The sequence below is a fragment of the Lynx rufus genome, unplaced genomic scaffold (assembly GCF_022079265.1).
Source record: "Lynx rufus isolate CCGP_SWC_20201006 ecotype Redwood Valley unplaced genomic scaffold, mLynRuf1.p SCAF_1, whole genome shotgun sequence".
Taxonomy (NCBI): Eukaryota; Metazoa; Chordata; class Mammalia; order Carnivora; family Felidae; genus Lynx; species Lynx rufus.
In genome coordinates, this window is record NW_025814823.1 from 142,558,062 (window position 1) to 142,582,281 (window position 24,220).

Sequence of the window (24,220 nt, forward strand, 5' to 3'; positions counted from 1 at the left end):
AAATCATAGTTGTGAGTAGTTGTTACTGTTGGTAGCTTATAATACTCTTCAGCTGTTTCTTCAGCCAAAAATCACTCTTTTATCTGGTCATCACAGTAGTTCCTGCAATATTATAGTCTACACAAAAACTCAGTCCACTGGGCACACACATTCCTACTCAAAGTAGTTTTTTCTAGTTTGTTTTTTCTAGTAGTTTGTGCCTCCTACTCAAAGTAGTTTTTTCTACTAGTTTTTTCTAGTTTGAAAGTCTTATATACCTATTAGAGAACAAATAAATACACATTTCAGTAGAAATTACAGAAAATATTTATAAAGCAAAAGATAAAGTTGCTCATAATTTTATACCAATAAACATTAAAATTTGGTTTATATGTTTCTATTAATTTTTGAGGAAGACACCTTTTATCCTGAAATTAAAAAATAAGTTTTTCTTTCAACCTTCTTGGGTGGTTCAGTTGGTTAATTTACAGGTATTTTGCTTTTGATGCCTTTGCTTTTGGAGTCATATCCAAAACATCATTACCAAGGTCAGTGTCAAGGAACTTACCACCTATGTTTGTTTCTAGGGATTTTATGGTTTCAGGTCTTACATTCAGTTCTCTAATCCATTTTAAGTTAATTTTGGTGTATGGTATAAAATAATGGTCCAGTTTCATTCTTTTGCATGTGGCTGTCCAGTTTTCCCAGCACCATTTATTGAAGAGACTGTTCTTTTCCCCATTTATATTTTTTAATCCTTGGTCATAGATTAATTGATCATGTATGTGTGGGTTTATTTCTGGGCTCTTTCTTTTTATGCTAATGTTTTGATTATTATAGCTTTGTAATATAACTTGAAATCGGGGAGTGTGATGCCTCCAGTTTTGTCCTTTCTCAAGTTTTCTTTAGTTGCCCAGAGTCTTTTGTGGTTCCATACAGATTTTAGTATCATTTATTTTATTTCTGTGAAAAATGCCATTTGAATTTTGAAATGGTTTGCATTGAATCTGTAGATGGCTTTGAGTAGTATAGACATTTTAACATTATTCTTCTGTGAGCAGAGAATATCTTTCCATCTGTTTGTGTCATCTTTATTTTCTTGAATCAGTGTCTTACAGTTTTTAGTCTGTGGGTCTTTTACCTTGGTTAAATTTATTCCTAGATATTTTATTCTTTTTGATACAATTGTAGTTGGGATTATTAATTTCTCTTTCTGATAGATCATTTTTAGTGTATAGAAATACAACAGATCTTTTGTATATTAATTTCATATCCTGAAATTTTACTGAATTCATTTATTCTAACATTTTTAAAATAAAGTCTTCAAGCTCTTCTATATATAAAATCATGTCATCTACAGATAGTGGCAGTTTTATTTCTTTCTTTCCAATTTGGATGTCTTTGTTAATTTTTTACTTGCCTCCTTGCTCTTGATAAGATTTCCAATACTGTTTTGAATAAAAATGGTGAGAGTGGGCATCCTTCTTATGTTCCTGTTTCACCGCTGAGTATGATGTTAGCTCTGGGCTTGTCTATTTTCACCTTGTCCATATATCACCATTACGAAAGAGGGTATGTTCCCTCTATACTCACTCTGTGGAGAGTTTTTCTTGTAAATACATGTTGAATTTTCAAAATGCTATTTTCTGCATCTATTGAGATGATATGATTTTTATCATTCATTTTGTTAACGTAGTGTATGAAATTGATTTGCAGATGTTGAACCATCTTGCATCCCTGGAATAAATCCTACATGATCATGGTATATGGTTCTTTTAATGTATTGTGAAATTTGGTTTCCTAATATTTTTTGACACCTTTTGCATTTATGCTCATCAGGGATATTGTCCTGTAATTTTCTTTTCTTGTGGTGTCGTTAGCTGATATTGGTTAGGGTAATATTGGCCTCATAAAATGATTGGAAGCATTCTCTCCTCTTCAGTTTTTTTAGAAGACTTTGAGAATTATTGGTATTAATTCCTTGAATGTTTGGTAGAATTCACCCTTAAAGCCATCTGGTCCTAGACTTTTATTTGTTGGAGGTTTTGATTTTTGATTCAGTCCTCTTACTGGTAATCAGTCTGTTCAGGTTCTTTATTTTTTCATGATTCAGTCCTAGAAGACTGTATGTCACTAGGAATTTATCCATTTCTTCTAGGTTGTCCATTTTATTTGCATATAATTAATTATAATAGTCTCAACATCCTTCATGTTTCTGAGGTATCTTTGTAAAATCTGATTTTATTTATCTGAGCCGTCTTTTTTCTTTGATAAGTCTAGCTAAAGGTGTTAAGATTATGTTTATCTTTTCAAAGAACCAGTTCTTAGTTCCATTGATCTTTTTCTGTTGTTTTTAGTCTATTTCATTTTTATTCTCTGATCTGTTGCTTTTTTCCTTCTAATTTTGGGCTTTTTTTTCTTTTTTTAATTTCTTGCAGTGTGAAGTTAGATAGTTTGAGATTTTTCTTATTTCTTAAGGTAGGCCTGTATTGCTATGATCCCTCTTAGAACTATTTTTGCTGCATCTCATAAATTTTGGTATGTTGTGTTTGCATTTTTGTTTGAGGTATTTTTATTTCTCCTTTGATTACTTTATCGACCCACATTGGTTGTTCACAGTTGCACAGTGTTTAATCTGCACATTTTCCAGTTTTATTCTTGTAATTGGTTTCTAGTTCTGTATCATTATGGTTGGAAAAGATGCTTGATATGATTTGTTCTCTTAAATTTATTAAGAATTGTTTTTGTGACTTTACATGTGATCTGTCCTGGAGAATGTTTCATGTGCACTTGAGAAGAATGTGTTTGCTGCTGCTTTTGGATGGCATGCTCTGTTTATATTTAGTAAGTCCATCTGATCTAATATGTCATTCCAGGCCAATGTTTACTTACTGATTTTCTGTCTGGATGATCTGTTTGTTGATGTCCTACTATAATGTCCTTCTATTACCTCATTGTATTGCTTTGTCTCCCTTTTCCTTTAGGGCTGTTAATACTTGCTTTATATGTTTAGTTGCTTCTATGTTGGGTGTATAAATACTTATAAATATTATGTTGTCTTGTTGGATTGACCCTTTTATCATTATGTAATGCCCTTCTTTGTCTTTTTTACTGTCTTTATTTTAAAGTATTTTGTCTCATATAAGTATTACTATGCCAATTCTCTTTTGGTATATTTTTGTGTGGAAGATCTTATCATTTCATTTCCAATCTATATGTGCCCGTACATCTGAAGTGAATCTTTTGTAGACAGCATAAAGTTGGGTTTTGTTTTCTTTTATCCATTCAAACCACTCTGTGTCTTTTGATTAGAGAATTTAGTCCATTTACATTTAAAGTAATTATTGATAGTTACTAACTTATTGCTATTTTGTTCATTGTTTTCAGCTGCTCATATGTTATTTTTCTAAGTCCTGTTGTTCCTTTATGTTCTCATTTTCAGGTTTTTGTGTTAATAATTTATTAAGGAATCTATTCCTAAGTTTGGGGGCCTAGTCTTTTGTTCTTTCTTTCGGGCAAATTGCTGGGTCAAAACATAAGCGTTTTCTTTTTTAACTCCACCTCCAATGTGGGGCTCGAACTTAAGACTCCAAGATCAAGAGTCACATTCTCTACCAACTGAACCAGCCGGGTCCTCAAAACTTAAGCATATTTTTAAAGGCCTTTGTTGTCCATTGCCAAATTGCTCCAGAAAATTTTATCAATTTATATCCTGTCAGTATTGTATGAAACGGCCTTTTTAAAAAAAATTTTTTTTTAATGTTTTTTATTTATTCTTGAGAAAGACAGAGCACGAACGGGGGAGAGGCAGAGTGAGAGAGGGACACAGAATCAGAAGCAGGCTCCAGACTCCGAGCTGTCAGCACAGAGCCCGATGCGGGGCTTGAACTCACAAGCCATGAGATCATGACCTGAGCTGAAGTCGGATGCTTCACCGACTGAGCCACCCAGGTGCCCCTGAAATGGTGTCTTTATCCACACTCTGCCAAATTGGATGTTCTTTTCTAAAGTCTTTGCCACCAGTAGGTTTTACAGGTTTGTTCTTTTAGATTCTCATTGTCGATAGATGATGGCTCATTCAACACTAACCTGTTTGTTTTTTGGTTTTGCTAAATAGGAGTGACCATGTATCCTGAATCTACAGAGAAATCTTCCACTTCCTGAAAGCACTAAGATAAGGATAATTAGGATGGAAAAAGCATTGGTGGCCTTAGGTAGCAAATCCATTGAGGCTCTCTAGGTAAAATTAGATTGGTTTTAACAAGTTATGTTATTCTTCAAAATTTTTTCATCTAATAACTTTTATTTAGTGAGGACTTTATACCAGAGAGTATACTAAATGCTTTACATATATCACTTAATCCTCACACCAGACCTATGATGTAATTTCTATTACTGGCTGCATTTTTATAGATGAGTAGAAAATTATCTCAGTCACTCAGTGAGTGGTGGTGAAGGGGCAGCTAGACCCGTGTCTCCTCACTCCTGTTACATATGGGATCTTTGCCCCATGGTACCACTTCTTTCCAACTTTGTTCCCTTTCCATTTTTTCACAATATCCATAATTCATATCCATCCTTTAGGGCTAGGACTCTAGAAAAAAAAAATCCACAACCAAGAAAAAAATTACAGCATGTACTTTTGAAGTCTCCACATCAAGGCCTGGCTCTGTGATGTGTGGGTGAGTACCTGCTATACCATTACCAAATGGTCTTTGGCATTTGTGTTTATGTTTGGAGAAACTTTAGCTGAGGTCAAATCCTTATTAGGTTAACTATGAAGAAAACGGGCTTTTTAGCTAATAATAATAGCTGCTTATCCTGGATGAGAGGTTGTTTATAACAAAATAAGAACTATGAAACCACTATTTGTATTACTGCTGTCATATACCTAATGAACTTTTAGTGGCCATTTTCAGGATTGAGTGAATTGAGACATGTGGTGTCCTCTTCAAAGGTATGAAAAACTACCAGGTCTTTCTCTGAAAAGGGAGGAGATAGCAGTTTTTGTCAGTTGTCAGCTTACGGTCTTTTTGGAGTGGTACTTGGAAGTTATTCTGAGACTTACCTACACAGAGATGTTGGTGTTCCCCCACGGTTTGTATTGGCCTTCTTTTCACCATGTACCTTTGAGGTGAAGGAATCTACAGCTGTTTGAGAATATATAGACTTGGGTGTCAAAACTGTCTTTGAGCCTTGGCTTTGCCACTTTGTAGCTTTTTAACCTAAATTATTTAACTTAAGGTGCTTGAGTAACAACTTATCTGTAACATGAAAATAATTTTCTTTTCATTGAGTTTTGATGAATAAATGAATTATATTAAGTGCTTAAGACAGTACCTGCACAGAGAAACTGCACAGCAATTAAGAACTTTTATATTCCATCGTGTGTATTGATGACTTCCACATCTCTTTGTATAACTTGGTCTTCTCTCCATATCCTTTTCCGGACTGCACACAGGACTTCTCCACTGGCAGCCTAAGCTGAACCCTCCCACCTTTACTGTTTCTGCTCCTCTTGGATTTCTAATCTTGGCGACAGCATCACTTTTCACCCAGTGCCCAATTTAAATAGGAAGTCACTCTGGACTCTCTCTTCCTCTCTTTCCACACCCCCTCCCACTTCTGACTAGTCACCAAGCTGTCCATTTTTTTTTCCAAAACCTATCTAATTCATCTTACAGTTTTCACCATCACCTGCCTTAATTCAGGCTTTGTTCTCTTGCGGATAGGTCAAAGTGGTATCCCCCTTGGACACTTGGTTGACTGCTTGCCTATAGATGTTAGATTTTTCTGTATGTTTTACTATAAAAAACCAAAGAGCTGCACATATCTACATGTTATTTGGTTGACTTTTCCTTCCCATGTGGTTTTACTGCTTCCTCTTATTTATGCTTTTATCTACATCCTGTATTCCTCAGCAAAATGAGCAGTTTACAATTTAAAGACTTATCTTGTAGAACTCTATGTGGTGAGGAAGAAGCTGCAAGGAAGAAGATAGTAATAGGGACAGCAATTGCATGGCCCCAGCCAAATGATTAAGCAGCTGACATGGACTCTGAAATAAAGACAGTTACTGGTTCTTGCTGCTTTGAAGAGGAGGCTAAAAGTTTGCTTTGGTGTTGTTTTTATCCTTTAGTGTTGCAGAGTTGAAAAGATGGTGAATTATTGGAAATTCCTGAAAACACCCACTTAAAAATAAATGTCCAAGATAGTCATGACTGTTCTTAGGTAGTTTTAATGTTACGCAAAGACTTTAAGGAGAGCTAGGAGTAAGCTGAATGTAGTGTTCAGAGAGATCAATCATGAGAAGCTGATCCAGTAGCAGAATTGCTAGGTAAAAACTAAGGATGAAATGGGAAGCAATTATGAGGATTCTCCAGCTTCTGCTGGCATGTAAAGTCAGGGTCCTTTCTCTTTTGGATTAAAGATGTGATAGTTGAAAAAGCAACCAAAAATTTCCAATTTTGCTTGAGATATTTAGATAACTTGTTTGGAATATTTTTTCTTGAGTGATTCGAATAATTTTGTCAGCTTTTAATTTTTACTTCTATCAGAAACCTAGCAGGTTTCAGGTATGTTTAGAAGCCAAAGCATAAATGTTGTTTCAGCTGTTATGGGTCCTCAATCAGAAAAGAAATAGCCATTTTTGTTTATTCTGTCAGATAAGTGCTTCATGGGATATGGAGAGTTGAATCAGAGTTTATGAAATAGTTTGTGTCATCTTTCAATTAATAAATTAGAATTCTCCTTCTTGATAAGGCTTGTTATGGGCAGGATTACCTTCAAGAAATGTGGATGTGGAACTGTTCCACAACTGGCTTTTCATATTGGAAGAGACGGTGCCCTTCATCTGACTTTCTTCCTTGTCATTATTACACATATTTCTTTGTAAAGCCTTTGTAATACTTAGAAGCATTTTCATATTTCTTAAATTTACTATAAAATTTAAGATATTTTTTATAGTATTTGAGAGTCCCCCCCCCCATTTATATTGATGCTTCTCCAAGGAAGAAATGTGTACTTAATATTAAAGTTAAAGCTAACCTAAGGTAGGGATATATATGTTACTAGTGAATGGAATAAAGTACCTGAATATTTTTTCCTATTGTTAATATTACATCTAAATTAGGGTTTATCATAAAATTTGACTGGTAGATGTTTTCTTGAGAAACTTGTATATATCCCATTGAAACCAATAGACTTAAACTTGAAAAGAATCAGGATGAGTTTCCAAAATCTGGTTTAATTAAGATCTGGGGAGGGGAGGGCATTGTGAAATACATATGCACAGGAACCTAATCAATGCTAGACAGACAATGTATTAGTTTACAATACAATAGGATAACCACAAATTTGAAGGCTCAAATTGAGTCCATTAGCGGTAAATACAATTTTCTATTTGGCTCAAGTGGCTACTGAATATCAAGTGATGCTGAGTTCCTCCAAAGCACCTAATGAACCCCCAGCCTTGGAAGGAGTTTCACCAGAGTCTCAGAAGAAATCCCAGTCATGCCTTTAACTCTTTTGGCCCTTGGGAGTCATTGCTGCCCCAGTACAAATACAGGCCAGGGATTTCTAGTGGCCACATGTTATTGCACAGAGAGGTCTGTTCTAAGCCAGACTCTTATGGCTACAAAGGTGTGAGAGCAGCCCTTAAATAGTGGTCTAGCATTAACATGGTCTATCAAAGCGTGTTAAGAAATAGCTCCTTAGTGATTATGTACCAGCTACTAGTTATCACACTAACAGAAAAGGCAACATGGCAGCTTCACATTTCACATGAAAGACTAGCATTCACTGGGCCTGGTGCTGGCTTAATTTTCACGTAAATCTAGTGACTGTTTTAATTTAGACCCAGGAATAAATGATTCCATACCAGTCTTATCTTCACATCGGTTTGTGTAGCATTTAAATTGTTACGGGTTAATGACTAGGCCATGAAGGCAAAAAATGTTTACCTCTCCTTTGCCAAAACAGAAACAATCCCTGTTCTGACTCCTGTCCAGTTTCCAAAAAAAACAAAACATACATACACCTTTGTTATTGCACATCTTTCACACAGACTTGTGTATGTATAATATACATATATATTTTTTAAATATGCTACACATAAAAAAAGACTATGGCACTTTACATGTTTAACAAAGATCATTACACCACAGAGGTTTGAAAACTATACAAAAACCCTTACACAATGAATGTAACATTGTTGAATTAGCACACAGGTTTAAAAAAATCCACAGAATCCAAGGCAGATATTTCTGCCTTCTTGGAGTTCATTGAGAAGCCCAGCCCATCACAAAACTTTAAGCGCAGATGCAGGCAAAAATAAATAAGACTTTTCTGGTAGTAGCAATGGTCCAGGTGTATTAGACTTTGAGACTGAGGTGATGAGGTGATTGATATTAATTACCAAAGTGTGGGTCAACACATTCCTCATATTCAGTGGTTTTTAAACAGCTGTACAGTTTTGGTGTAGACTAGCATGATTTTAATGGTCCATTTCCCCCAAAGCCTAGCTAATGGACTGAAGGTTTAAAAGGCCCAACATTACTTCTTACTCTGTCTCTGCTAGAGAATTTCCATCTCTGATTACTAAGTCAGCATTTAAGTAGTTTTTAGTGGTTTGGGGTTATGTGTGTGTGCATGTGCTTTGTTTTCTGTAGCATTCAGACTGATGGAGTAGAACACTGGCCAAGTAAGGTTTACACTTGTGACTACTGTTATCAGGGTGTTCCAGATATACATCACCACCTAAGCCGAAGAGCAATCAGACAGTAAAGATGATGGACATGCTCAGAGGAGTGTCAGGGCTTAGGACTTGAAACTTGTCTGTAAGAAGGAAAGTTAGAGTATAAAATTAGTGTTAGGGAATTAGGAAATGGGTTCTCTATTTTTTACAGCAAAAAATAGAGTGAATCTTCTGATAAAAGGAATTTTTTTTTTTTTATGAAAATTACTGCTCAGGTTTAAAAAGTAGTTACTATGGGCATTGAGGCTTGGTGAGAGCATATAAATGCACAGTCAGGGACAGGAGCCCTGTCCATTGGCTGCCGTAACCTATTTCTGTGTGGTGTTCGATAGGATTGTTTCCTGAGGCTGTACCGAGGGCTGCTATGAGGATACCTATTTACCCCTTCTCTTTTCAAAAGAAGTCCTAGGACTGCATCTTGCTTATTTTGAACTTTGGTGGAACACTGGTGAACTCATTAAGGCCGGGTTCTACACCACCACCCCTCCTGCCCTTAGCTTTTGTGTGATAGGATGATTTGTGGTATAGACCAGAGGCCAGAAGGGAATAAAACTTCAGTCACTCCATTCCATCTACGTATAAAGCAGTTATTTGTTTTGCACCAAGGCATGGTTTTAGAGTCAGCCTGAAGATGATTCACTGGGGCAAGGTCGTAAAATCTGAATCAGGGTTCTATGCCTGATGGCACTTAGAATACAATACCTTACACAGAGCAGGTGCAGAGTAAATTATTTGTTAAGCTTTCAAAACAAAGCAAGCTGTCACGTGAGCAGATTCATAAGCCCAAATAGACCTATCCTTTTAATTCTTCCAGAAATCTCACAGGTCCAACTCCACTTGCTTAAATTTCTGTATCATTCTGCAGTTCTGAAGCTTGGGGCAATACCCAACTGGGTTCTTGCCACTGAGATCATTCCAAAGTAAATTTAAAGTGATGGGTAATACCATTTTTCTCAATCCATTTTATTGGCAACTTACAGAAACTAGATTAAAGTCTCCTGAATCCTTTTTAATAGTGGTGTTCCATTATTTTTGTAAACAGTTATAGGCAGGTGCTTTAGGCTTGGTTTCACTCTCATTTTTGTATTAACTTTCTACTCTGTGCATTTTTGGGTATGAAGCCTTTGATGCAAATTACCCATTGCAGTAATTTTAATGTTATTTTAGTCTGCTTTCAGGATCAATACCAGTAACTGGAGAAACTTGACTTAGATGACTAGCTCATTTTTTCCTGCAAAGAATGTCATTCAGTTGCTGCTGGGGTTGGAAATACAGCTGACTACCACATGGTTACCAGTGGGAAGAGGTCTCCCCACAAGTGCTGAGATTCTGGCAAGTTCTTCCACTGTACATCTGAATGAGCCACAGCTGGCCTAGAGATCTCTGTTCCTGGAATGAGGAAACAGGGTGAGGTTTCCTTTGGCAGTCAAAGCTCAATCCTAACCCTAAGAGAAAAACATGTGATCTCCATTGGAAGAGGAGACTGGGCCAGTACTGGTGCTAGCCTGACTGCTGGGAAGTGGAATGAGTTTGTCTTCACTAGCAGGATTTTCTTCTTTATTCTCATGATCATACAAGTCCTTATTCTTTCCTTCGTCAAATTTCTAAAATCTTGGAATTACAGTTCAATAGATCTACCTTACTCTGGAATTCAGCCTAGAATAAGTTCCATAACAGCATTCCACACTGACCTGCTCACCCCTCGGTCAGCTAATTAAGAGGCCGTGTCTTGTATGCCCTTGAGCACACATCCCTATCCCCAGTAAGTATGCAGTCTTCATTTTTAGTCTCTGAGAAAACTTGGAAGAACTAGGAGGAGACAAAAACACCAACCCCCAAACCTCATTCTGAGGCAGAGATGCTCACAGGCATGCAGCCTTGTGGCAGAAACACATCTCAAAATAGCCTGGAAATCTAGCTCACAATCTCCTCTGTTACCAGAAGAACTGCGGCCTTAATGGTTTAGATCATTATCCTTTGTTGAGCCTTGGGGAAGATGGAGTCAGACAGACTTGTCAACTTGTGTCAGGCTTCATGCAGTATTTTTATATTCCATCTCTGACATTTTGCACTGTGGTCCTCGAGTGCCATCACTTAGCTGACTGTTGCCTCTCATTGGTCCTGTTAAGGCTCAAGGCTGTGGAATGTAGGCTTTGGTAGATAAAGGCTAGTTCTTCACTTGACTCAGATGATGAAACCAGAGGGGTGCTGTTTCACAAGGTTACATAGGCAGAAAGTGGCATTTGTGTCTCTTCCAAACTAAAGGAGGCATATAAGGCTTTTCCCCTCTTCAATTTCTTCCTGTACTTTGTCACTGGAGGTTGCAATTTCTGCTTGTGCGGAGAAGACAGCACAGATGAAGGTGAGGACTGTGCCTCCGATGGCGGTGTAAAAGGCCCAGCCCAAGGAGCAGTCTCCGGGTTTGTAGGCCGATGCATAGTGTCCACAGTAGCCTATGGCCTTCTGGCAGCCCCAGCCAGCAGGGTAGAGTATCAAACCCAGAATAAGGAACAGTCCTGCAGGGCAGAAGAGAAGACAGGTGAGAACGTCCCCTGGCTTTACAGTATAAAGTGAATAACTGTACAGATAGGTTGTAATTGTTACTGATTTCCCTGCTTTGGGCGATGGCATCTGTTTTGCAATATCAAGTGTCAGGGACTATTTTACGCAACTAATCCGACCTGATCAAGAAATCTCATCCCTTTCTTAGAAATATTTTTAGCCTCTTTTATACGTACTGGAATGTGAACTCAGTAATTTCTAGAAAAGCAAATCAAACTTGTTATTTTTTCTTCCCACAAAGCTCTTATAGCACTGAGCATTTTCCTATAGGTCTAAGGCAGACATTGGCAAACTAAGGCCCACAAGTGAAATGCGGACTTGGTTCTATAAATAAAGTTTTATTGGAACATACCCTGTGACCATTCATTTTATGGACTTTGCCTGTGGCTGCTTTGGTGCTGGAACAGCAGAGTAAGTAATTTCTACAGACCCTAGGGCGAGAAAGATCTAAAATATTTATTTACTGTCTGGAATTTTGCAGGAAAAGTTTGCCAACCCCTGTTCTAAGGAAATTCACACAGAACCATGGTTAAATTGCAAGAGACCAGATCTTAACCTGAATTAAAGCCTATGAGGAGTCTTTTTGTTGGCATTCACCAACAACCGACTGCATACCCAAGTCAGAGATTTCTATACTTATATAAGCATTTAGAAACACACCGCAGGGGCTCCTGGGTGGCTCAGGTCCTGATCTTGCAGTTCGTGAGTTCGAGCCCTGCGGCAGGCTCTGTGCTGACAGCTCAGGGCCTGGAGCCTGCTTTGGATTCTGTGTCTCCCTCTCTCTGCCCCTTTCCCACTCATGCTCTGTCTCTCTCTGCCTCTCAGAAAATGAATAAACATTAAAAAAAAAAACACACTGCAAACTTAAGAATTGTTTTGTCTGAATTCTTTTAGAATGCTTTTAAATGAATTTGGCCCTGAGGAGACATTAATAAGCTCTGTTGCCACTTTGCTGACCCCACCACCCTATCATTAAATGTCCATTTTCCTGTTCCTTATGGCTTCACTGCTATGTAACTGAGAGTTCTCTTGCCAGCTCTAGGAGTTGAGGACTAAGGCAAAGCAAGTGAGACAAAGTGTAAGGAGACCATCACTTTCAGGGGTCTACCCTGTGGGAGAGAGTGAGTGCATTGCCTGTCCCCCTCTAGCCCTGGCTGCCAGTCCCACGCCAGAAGCTGCTCATAAGGAAGTCCAGAACCTGAAATGACAAAGGCAAGAGAGGGCCCCAAATCTTACCTAATGAAACTTTCTCGGTAGAAAGAATGCCGCAAGAGGATGGCTTTATTTTATGTGGCAGGAGAAAAAAAGTTTTCTCTGCAAAATGACACCTGTATAATCAAGATTGCTAATTTATATCCCCCAAAAGCTTTTTCAGATACCTTGCAGTGGCAATTCTATCCTCCTCATTTAATATTGGTTCTAAATTCTGTCTTCCTACCTTTACTGAAATTCTCTGAGTTTACCACACCAAAGCTTCCAAGTCATTACAGCAACTTTCCCACAAAAAAGAACGTGACTGAACCTGTGGTAGTATTAGGTTTGAACAAGATCAAGGGCTGCGTTTCAAACCACAGATCACAACTTTCATAGTTCTGTCTTCATCCTATGATGACATCTTCTCACCAAGCATGGCATTTCATGTCTGATTTTGGATCTGACCATCCCTGCTTCCCTAATTAATTCCATTGTTCTACTCTGGAGGCCTTAGAGGACTTTCTAGCAGGGATGGAATAGAGGGAACTGGTTCCTCTGTTCACTGTCTGAAGAAGGGTGCTTCAAAAATGAAGTCTTTCCAACCCTGCAACCCTTTATTTCTCCATAGGTCAGAGTGTTAGAAAGTAGGTAGAGAAATGCCCTCCACAGTCAGATGCGTAAGTGAAAGGAGCTAATTCCCCCAAGGATAAGGCCAGGCAGCCAGTGAAGAATGTGTTGGTACTCTAGAATATGCAAGGTCTTAGCAAAGACTCAGTAAATTAAGAGGTAGGTCAGTTAATAGTTACAAGCTCTGAGTTCAGGGTATGATAGAGGTTTGAACCCAAGCTTTTGCCATTTAAGACTGGTGCCCTTGGAAAAAAATCTCTTTTGTCTGATTATGATTCCTCACCTGTAAAACGGCTAATCCTTAACTCATAAAATAGTTGTGAATGTTAAAAGCACCTAAAAAATACTTTCCATGTCCCTAATAGTAATGGCAGTAACAAAACTGGAACAGACTAACAGCTGACAATAGGTGAAAGCCTTTGGCAGATCCCTCCTATATAAAAGCAGTTTAAAGTTCACCAGTTATGAATAAGCAAATCCGTTCAATTTTGAGGGTATATTTTGAAAGGTGTAGTAATTGGGTGGGGAGGAGGGGAGAACCCAAGCTACAACTTAATAACCTTGGAAGAATATATATACTCTCCTCCATCAGAACATACTTTACTCAGCTGGGGAGATCTAAAATTACTGAGCAAATTCTTTTGTATTTCAAAGGGCCTATGATAAAGCCTGATTAATCTCCATCTTGTTCCCTAGGAAACTTCACCCAAAGAACATGGAACTTTGGTAGTCTCCACCCACAGGTACTAAGTTACCACCCTGGAAATGGTGAGGGACCATGGCTGAGACTTCTGCAAGGATTCAGAGACTCTCTGGCATGGAGGCTCTATGGTCAAGCTCTAGGCAAGGGAGCCTAATTAGCTGCTTGTCCCTATAAAAGACCCGAGTGTTCATATTTAAATTGTGGCTCTGATTAAATATTATGTATATCATTTTATTATTGGGCTTAAGCCGCATAAGTAATGTTTTTTAATATGATCAAGACAGAAAGCATAGAGTTTGCCTTTACACATGGATGGAGTTGGTTTTAGGACATAAAAAATACCTTACTTTGGCTATTTCAGATCCTTGTGGGAAGTAGGCAGTTTCAAAATAAATAATACAGTCTTTATTTTAATATCAGATCCCTCTTCACCAAGCAGTCACAAACATTCACTCCAACACTGCTCCTTAGTGCTTCTAGCTGTTCCCCCTTTCTAATAGCTCAGCTAAGGTTGTAGAAGTGCATCAGCCCAGCTTAAAATCCTGTGGCAGCTACTGGCCAATTTGTGAATAAGGACAGCAGGGAGGCTTTTCTTAACATAGAAGGGTGCCATGCTTATGAGTTTGTCCAAAGCCTCAGCTTGAATATTTATAAGCCCACAGGGCAGTCCATGTGGGAGGGTAAAAAAAGTGGGCCCTGGTATTTCTGCAAGCCCCGGTGGGTGCCATCTGTGCTGAAACCACAGGCTGCCACCCAGGGCAGCCAGCCTAGACAAACACAAGAGGGCCTTAACCAGATTCTCAGAGGGGGGAAATGGCTACCATGTACCTTGCCATGGCTTTTGGGATCTCTCCTCTCAACACTCATCAGAGTGGTTACTAGCACAGTTAATGCCATGAAAATGCAAGACCTACATCTCATTGAAAGAAAGGAAACAGTGGGCCTTTGGGTAAGCAAAAAAAAAAAAAAAAAAGTCCCATTTTTCTTCTCTCTGGTATTTACACACAGGCTCTCTACCAAAGGAATTCCAGAAAGTTTAATGATTCAGGTGGCCCTCTCCAGTGACTGCCACGCTTAGTCCCTACCTTACAATGTCCTAACTCCACTGCTCTCAGGCCCAGTGCATCTTATGAGCAGCCTGGGCCCTAACAAGCATTCCTTAGCACTGAAACACCACTCTAACAGATTTTTTTTGCTTGTTAATAAAAGTGAGAAACAGATCCATTGGGGTTCCCCATCTCAGAGGAAAATCCAGCTTTCTCTTTCTCTCTTTGGCCTTCAAGGCCCTGTCATCCAGCTCCCTATTACCTGTTCAAACTGACCCCTGCCTGCCTTTGTAACCCTGTGCTCTCTGCTCCAGCCTCACCAGCCAGAAGGCTTTTCCACGGACATCCACCCATGCTCGGGCCTTTGCACTTGCTATTCCTCTTCCCAGCAGTGTCTTCCTTCCAGATGGCTTTTAGGCTACAGATGCCACCATGGTAGTGTGGCCTTCCATTCCAATCTATTTAAAATTCCAACCCTGTATCTCCCCCCTGTCCTTGCTTTATTTCTCCTTAGCATTTATGATTACTAACATAGAATATATTACTTTGAATCATATGAAACTTTCAATATTTGACCATCTGTGACCTACAAAAGTGGACATAAAATGTAGTTCAACCTACTATTTTACTTTGTTTCCATCTCCATCCTAGACTTTAAACTCCACGAGGGCAGGGACTTTTGTATTATGTGGTTAAGCACTATGAAGCCAGGACTCAGAATAGTGCTGGGAACATAGTTAAACCTGTAATAAAATATCTCTAAACCATGGTGCATCCCGTGACAACCATTTAAAAAAACTTGACAGATACCAGTCAATAAGAATGAAATGTGCCAGCAGGAAAGGAAATGACGACTCTTGGTTTTTGGTTTATCCTGTCACACTGTCCTGTTGCAGGTCTGTGAATCCCAGTGTTTAGAAGCAAACTTAAGCCCTGACCTTCAAAATAGGCTTAATGATACCAGCTAATGAGACAGAATTAAAGTCTTAAACAGGCACGTCAGACAACAGGCAGAAGAATATAGTAAGACCTACCAAGTCTGCTGCATATTGGGAATGGTTCTTCTGGTCCTCAATTTGGAGTATACCACCCAGGGGCACTAAGCTTGGTTGTGGGTTATAGCTAGAGACCAAATGGCAGGTGAAGTGTGCTCTGGAGTCAGTTTAACATAAGAGCCATTCCAGAAAATGGTCTGATCTTCCTCTGCCGCTATTAAAAAAGTAGTTTCTGAAGTTAGGTCAGCCCGTAGTTGTCTCTGGGGTCTATCACCTTGCCCTAAAGCATTACTGTTTGGGGAGAGGGGTGATAGAGAAAGGGACTAGGCCAGTGGGCCTTTGCTTTTCTTCTGACTGGCATATCTCCCCATGTGCCTGGTTGAGCAGTGATTGGCCCAGCTGGGAGGAAGAAAAGCAGGGAGAATGATACTGCCCAGCGACCAAAGAAAACAGCTAGCACTGAAAGAGACAGGAAGTCACTCAGAGGGCTGATAACCTCTGCCATGGCTCAACTTGTTAGAACGGTACCCGAGAAGGTACCATTTTCTACAACTTTAAAAGATATCCTCATCTCTGTACCCCATCTCCTCTCTTGCTAGCGGCCTCCCAGTTTGTTGCCCCAAGAGGATTAGAAGATGCCAGCATCTGCTCATCATGGGGTCACCTGGGTATGACTTAACTTTGGGGAAGAAAAAAAATGAAAAGAAACTGGTGGTTAGTTACTTGGACTACCCAAGATGCCACCACAGGCCGGAGACAGAGCCCTGACAAGCCCAGTGAGGCTAACCACACGGTGTCAGTTCTCTCATGATGTATCACAAGAGCTATCACAGTGCAATGCCCACCACGCCCCTCTGCTGTTTTAGTAATATCTACCCCTACCTGGATGGAGCTTTCAGATTCAACCCTGGATTCCCAGCCGTGTGATCTTGCTGCATAGGAGTTTTCAGTCTCTGTGGTCAACCTAAACATGTGGTTTGGATTTAACTCAAATAATTAAACTACATGAGCTCTAAGAGGATAGGAGCTATGTCTTATTACAGCATTTTCAGTGCCTAAAATCTAGAAGGTTCTAAAAAAAAAAACATGAATGAAATGCACCAAGAAGAGTAAAGTCCTCATCCTCTTGCTTTGTGACCTACATTCATTGACTGTGATTAGACCAACCACAGAGTTGTATATCTTATGTAATTTTTGGACTACTGCCCTGGAATCAAATAATGATAGCAAATGTACATTTTAAGGAAATCCTTTAGGTGGGAAGACAAACATCTCCATAATCCTGCCAAGCCCCCAAATTTAGAAAGATTAGGAGTTGCTGAATATAATAAATAATACTTTACTTGAGCTGAAGATGACTACCTCACGTTTTATGAGATGCCAGGAATGGGGGAGCCCAGTCTGAACCATAGCTCTTTAGTCTGTGGAGGAAGTGAAGAAAGTCTCCATGCTGTTTCAGTCTCTCCTTGGCTGTTAGAGCATCACCTCCTTCCCTCAAGATCAACCACACAATTGTCACTCTTTCACCACCAGCTGGCCAAGGGTATGGACTCAAGGTTTCTTGTCTTTTATGGGTCACCCACCATTTTTGTGGAAGAAAGCCATTTTTCCTGGGCTGAAAACATCAGAACCAAAGGCTGGCTCCTCCTCTACAGAAAAACAAGTGGGTCTTTGGGCATCACATTCCTACCTCCTCTTCAGACAGGCTTCTAGACAAAACTGCCAAGACAGGCTAGACCTTAGTTTGCAAAGCAATTTTCTAAGGACAGGAAGAAAAGAAGGCCATCTGTTACTGCTACTGTCAACCTGTAGCGAGGCCCCCAGCGAGGGACACAACAGTGAGCCTCTACTACACTGTAATCAAGAAGCTCATTCTAAAGCTATGAAATATCCTAATCTCTGGAGAGTAAGCACACAGCAGATAGTTGACAGTAGGCTTACTAGCTTTAGATAAATTTGGGTTCCAATTAGGTAAGTCACGGGGAGTGTGTGCTGAGTATATACCATATACTTGTCCTGCTGCCCGACACAGTCCAGGGGCCACAGCAGGGGTAGAGGACTGGGGTCATGTAGGGTTTCATAGGCTTTAAACGTTTTTAGGCCAGTAATCCTCAAGGAATCTGGTCACACCACACATATCACCATTCCCTGAACGAGGGACCTTATATTCCTGCTGACCCCTTGGGTAGTCATCTACCTGGAAACATCCCCTGTCCCCCAATTCAGATGTCCCCTCCATGTGAAACATGTGTCATCACTTTCTGCCAGAATGGTATTCTCTGTGTGCTTTCACTACCCTGTGCATATTCCTCTTCAGCTCTTTATCGCATTGTTATTTTTGTATATTTATTCAACAGCTATTTACTGAGTTCTCTCCTCAGTGCCAGTCATTATACTCAGCCCTCAGGATACAGCAGTACCCTGGTAGGACTCTGAGCCCCTTGAGGGCAGAAAATTTTATTTCTTAGTATACATCACAATTTTGTCTTAGCATTTACCACAAACCTGATGGGTGTGTCACAGTTAACTTTGGATAACAGAGGTCAAGAGTTCAATTTACTTCTTTGAAATAGCCACTGACTCTTCTAGGAACACAGCTGGGGACCCCTTTCAGGTCTACCCTGTGACTCAGAGGTCTGGGATGTGGACCTAGCTTAGCCTGGCTCCAGGTTTTGTGGACCCAGCTCAGTTCACCACAGCATAATGCCAGGAGGCTGCCCCTGACACCACACCCCTACACCTCATTCCCTTTCTCCAAGGCAGCCATCTCTCTAACAAGAAGCAAGGCAAGTAAGACCAGAGAATGACTGACTGGCTTCTAGTATCCCAGCCCCATTCTAGGACACCGTTCAGAGAGCATTCCAGGCTTACGGAGAACTCCAATCAACAAGTTCAAAAAGTACCGACAGTAAAGGATTAAAGCAAAACAGTCCTCCTTGCAAGAATTTTAGCTCATCTGCCATGTTGGCTTTTTCTCCTCAGCATCCTTTGCTGTTCTTCCTTAACTTTCCAATATCTTAACTCTAGAGTGCCCGGGGCTCAATCCTTTGTCCTCTTCTCTGTATTCTCCTCATTGATCACACTTGGTCCCATGGCTTTAAATACTCTAGGCTCTCATCTCCAGATGTGCATATCCAATTGTCTACCTGATCTCTACTTGGATGTCTAACAAGGTACTTGAAAATTATGTGCAAACCTAACTCTTGTCCCTCCCCACTTCACAAGCTTATCTTTGCTCTGTGGACTTCATATCTGCAAATAGGAGTTCAGTTCTTATACCTGCTCAGGCCAAAAACCTTAGCATCATTGTTGACTCTGCTCTTTCTCTCAGAGTCCACAGCTCTCTATCAGCAAGGCCTATGAGCCTGCCTTCTAACTGTTCTCTGGGCCTGGAAAGCTCCTTCTCCTGATTACCCATAGGGCTGACTCCTTTATCACCTTTTAAGTCTTTAAATCTGTTCTCCCTGAATTCTATGCTGACTAGCCTATTTCATATTAGAATCTGTCCTCTTATCATCCCAGCATACCTAACCTCTCTTACCCTGGCTACACCTTTTTTTCTTCTGTAGCATCCATCACCTTTTAATATACTAAATAATTTACTTATTTGGTTTACTGTGTCTCTGCCATCTTCAGTGTAAATTGCATGAAGAGAAAGAACTTAGGTTATTCTTTATCCCAATTGACTAGAACAATGTAAGACATATAAAAGGTGCTCAGTAAATATTTGTGGGATGGATGAAAAGACAGTGCTGTGATGCAGATGTCACATCTTAAAGAAAACTAATACAACATACTTGACAAGTTTTTTAAATGGTTGGAAGAAAAGCTTCAGTCAATAACATGGATCTCTGGTGTTGGTAATTTTGGCCAACACAACAGCCATACTTACTAATGAAACCCACACAAGGTCCAAACCACGGTACTGGCCTTTTACTTGACTGCAGGCAAGGAAAACCTCCTTTCTAGCTATAGAAAATGATGTTCTTTGGGAGAACACAAAGAAAAGGGTATTAAGCCAATTAAATGTAACAGATTTTCAGTTATCTAGCAGTTATCCTTAGTTTAGCCTCAAAACTCTGAAACTGTTTCCAACAATGGCTGGCTGCAATGAGGACAGCTAAAAAGACAGTGAAGCTGTGGCTGACTTGTGGGAACTTTCCAAGACACCAGAGGGGAGGGAATCAGTGCAGGGATAAACCTGGGGAAGTTCAGGAAAAATGGCAGGTGACAGAAGGCAGAGGGATACAAAGGTAAATGAAGGAGGTGGACCATGGCAGTTTGCAAAGAGGTAAGGGTGGTACCTAGAAGCAGCATAAGTCTGGAGAATGTAAAGACCGACAGAAGGTGCCAGAATTGAAGGCAGAGAACACAGAACTGCTCTTTAGCCCAGGAAAAGACTCCCCCCCCCCCCCCCCAGCACACACCTCATCGGCAGCCCAGAAGGCAGGGTCACATGTTAGCATCTGATGTGTGTGGTGTGCATTCCAGGAGAGGAATACCATGTTGAGTTATTTACCTCTAAGTCTGGAACCATCATGTGGTACAACAACTGATGTACAGGGTGATTTACAACAAACCTAGGGATGCTGGTTAACATTTACCTGGATGTTTAGCTGTCTCTTCTGTCTAAATTTGAATTCTTCCCCAAATCATCTTTCATGCTGACAGTCAGAAGTCATTTTGGCCGTCCTTAATGGCTATTTGTAGGTCATCAACTGTTACTAGGTGAAGACACTTCTCTTTTACAGTACCCCAAGGCAAACATACATCATGAAGAAGGCACACTGTATCAGACTGTCTCCAGTTCCCACCCAATGAATCTGTCATCAAGCTTATTCTTTTTTTTTAAACAATTTTTTTTAATGTTTATTTATTTTTGAGAGAGAGAGAGACAGAGTGTGAGCAGGGGAGGGTCACAGAATTAGGGATACAGAATCTGAAGTAGGCTCCAGGCTTTGAGTTGTCACCACAGAGCCTGATGTGGGGCTTGAACCCACGAACCATGAGATCATGACCTGAGCCGAAGTCAGACGCTCCACCAGCTGAGCCACCCAGGAGCCCCTGTCACCAAGCTATTTTTATCCCAATCATCATGGTATGAACCTGTATACTTCTCATGTGCAGGGACTGTGCGAGACATTTCTGTACTGATTGCTCTCAGTAACGATACAAGGCTTCACTAGGTTCTCTCTACTGTTTTAAGAAAGAAGAAAAGTAAGTTTGTTGTTGTTTTTAAATTTTAGAGCATTTGAGCAAGGGAGAGGGACAGAGGGAGAGAGCAAGAGAATCTTAAGGAGGCTCCACACTCAGCATGGAGCCTGACCTGTGGCTGGATCCCACGACCCTGGGATTGTGACATGGCCTGAAATCAAGACTGAGCCACCCAGGTGCCCCGAAGTGTACTTTTTATTTAACAATTTTAGCTATGAAATTTTAAGGTGCAAGTATAGGGTTAACCAACTATCTGGAAAACTATCTAGAACAAGGGTAGTAAAAAAGGGAAGTCTTAACTCTGACATAATGTGCATTTGTCCCATAAAAGAACAGTACTGGTTTTGGCTCAGATGGACTCCCATTCAATTGTAAACTTGTTAACAGCCCTAAGGAGTGTGGTCCCTTTTCCTTGGCTTCTGTGTCTCCATCCCTATCCCAAATCCACACTCAGTCCTTAAGCCATTTTCCTCTACACATGCTGTGTTCTTGACCCAACTTCACAAGTCGTTTCTTATTCCTGTTTTCTTTCTAGTCTTAACATCTTTTCCAGAACCTTTTGGAAAGGTCTTCTATGGCAAAATAGTAGATTCGAAGTAAAGATGACAAGGAGCTAAAGCTATAAACACCCTCCCCATTTTACACATTCACAACTATAACTAAAGTTGGAAGTTTATACGGATGATTAGAACTTTTTAATAGGGCAACCAGGGGCACCTGGTTGGCTCAGTCGCCTAAGGGTCTGACTTCAGCTCAGGTCATGATCTCACGGGGTCATGGGTTTGAGCCCTGCATTGGGCTCTGCGCTGCCAGTGCGGAGCCTGCTTGGGATTCTCTCTCTCTCCCTCTCTCTGCCCCTTCCCCATGTGTGCTCTCTCTCTCTCTCAAACATAAATAAACTTAAAAAAAATAATAACAGTGACAAGCATTAATGCTCATTGAGCACTATAATGTGCCAGGCACTGGTGAAGCATTTTAACTCATTTAGTCCTTCTAACAATCTTCGGAGGTTGGCACTATTATCATTTGATGGATGAGGAAACGGAAGCATGTGGGGTTAAATTAAGTAGGGTTACACAGGTAATGAGTGGTGGGGCTGGGACTCCAATCCAGGCAATATGGCTCCAGAGTCCACTCCTGAGCCCTCGTGCTAGACTACTGCTGCTGCTTCACTGCAAACCAGAGATTAGCTTCTGAAACAAAAGCCTGTGTCCAGCTGAAGAGGGGAGACTCGTATGGCTGGCTTCCTTACACCTACAAGAGGTTAGAGAGCAGATGATGAGGAACACTTATCAAGTGAGAGAACCACAGGAGTGTTGTGAGGGGGTGGTGGGGAGAGGGAGACTGCACCAAAAGGTGAGGACAGGCTGATTTGCTAACCGTACAGCAAGACAACCAAAAGGTAAAGAAGTTCCATCCACAGGACTTTCTCTTCCATTACAGTCTGAGTATCACCAACCTCCTTACTGCCATATAGATGCCACTTGGGAATGGCTGTCCCTGGCCAGAGAAGCTTCTAGAAGGAAAACCTAGTGACCAAGTGAGAACAATTTCAAGTCTGTGGTGATGTCCTCTTCTGAAGGTGTGGAACACCTGTGTGAGAAAACTGCAAGCAAAACATAAACCCCATTGGACTAGAGGGGAAAAATGTAAGCCATACAATCCATACACATTTTTGTCTTTGCTCCGAGATTCTGTGTGATTGGGGACCATCTAAAACTGCACATCCACCCAGAACAATGTCATCCACAAGAAAACATGTCCTACGTTCTTCCCAGACAGCCGATTAAACAAAACACAGCACCTAGAGCATTCTCAGCCCCCAAATTACATCCTCCTCCAGCAGGTCAGCCACTGTTTAACCATCTCACCCCCTTCAGGTGGCTTTTCTTAATCCACAGAATATGGCTGATGATCTTTGTCTCTCTTGACCTCCTCCTCCTCCATCATTGTGCCATTGTCTCTGCATCATAGGCTTAAGCTAACCATGTGTTGGTGAGAGATCTGCTTGTCTCGGTGTCTACAGGACCTGGATATTGCCCTCAATCTTAGGCATCAGGCTCTCATAAAATCTTGCTTAGCACAAGTGCAAACACCAGGATGGTGGCTCCCAGGACCCTTCTTTCCACCCAAGGAGAGTTTTGCTCCCATGCCTCCCAAGTTCCAAAGCTAACTAGCAATGGTATTCCAGCCTGCTTGACTTCTCAGATGCCAGGCCACTATCCTCAGTTCCAAAATGTCAAGTTAGCCATTCAGAGTCAGGGACATTTGAATAGTATTTATAAACAAGTAATTAAGTATTAGTTATAAGGCAAATCAAAGATTTCTGCCCAAGAACTGCCACCTTTGGTTAACCTATACCTTTGAAATCACTTTGCCCATTAACGTTTTTCAAGTTCTCAATGAAAATTTATTCAAAAGCCAAAACAGAATTTGGTTTTGGTGCTTGCCAGTTCTGAAATGATTCTTTAGTTCTCCAGGTGATGGCTCCATTAATTATTTATGCCTTGTCTGGGCGGGCAGAGGTCATGTCAGGATGGGGCTCAGTAGCACTGGTAAACACTTTACTCACTCTCAAATATCTAGAAACTTATAGCTGTGCTAGTACAGATCATAACACAGATCATGTTTTTATCAGTGAACATACATTTACTGAGGCCCATTCTGAGTAGTAGAACTAGAACTGTGAAAAAGACACAATCTACACCCTTTAACATTCTTGAAGAGTGTTGCCCACACTTGTGGACCTCACACACCAGTATAATAGCCAGAAAAGTTACTGGAAGGCCAATATTTTTATTTTGCCAATATAAGGACACTGAAAATAACCACAATCTTCTTTCCTCATCATTGCATAGAAGAAAGGATATTTTAACACAAAAACAGTGAAGGATGTAATCTGACAATGAAGGACAGTTCTATAAATTGAATACATGCAGCTCTAAGAAATCTTACTACACTGTCCTTATCTTTCTCGTTTTTGCTGTGCACCTTTTGCAGTGGAAACCTTCGCACAGAGTGGACCAGGATTCACTCAAAGGCAGTAACTGCTGGGCAAGAGGCCCATCTGAGGAGAGGGAAGGGAGGTGGAGAGGGTCCTGTGTCAGGCTGGGGACACCTTTCTAAAAAGCAAGTAATAGGTTCA

The 24,220-nt window shown here is 40.4% G+C and overlaps 1 protein-coding gene across 3 annotated transcripts in view; it reads right to left on the minus strand.

The window, feature by feature from the left end:
• Positions 1-7,205: 7,205 nt before the first annotated feature.
• Positions 7,206-24,220, minus strand: part of LHFPL2 (LHFPL tetraspan subfamily member 2) — a 69,153-nt gene continuing 52,138 nt past the window's right edge. For all 3 annotated transcript variants that reach the window (XM_047088401.1, XM_047088393.1, XM_047088384.1), the window contains exon 3: positions 7,206-11,250. In XM_047088401.1, the coding sequence (XP_046944357.1) occupies positions 10,994-11,250 (257 nt within the window). In that variant the 3' untranslated portion in view covers positions 7,206-10,993. The remainder of the gene's footprint in view (positions 11,251-24,220) is intronic.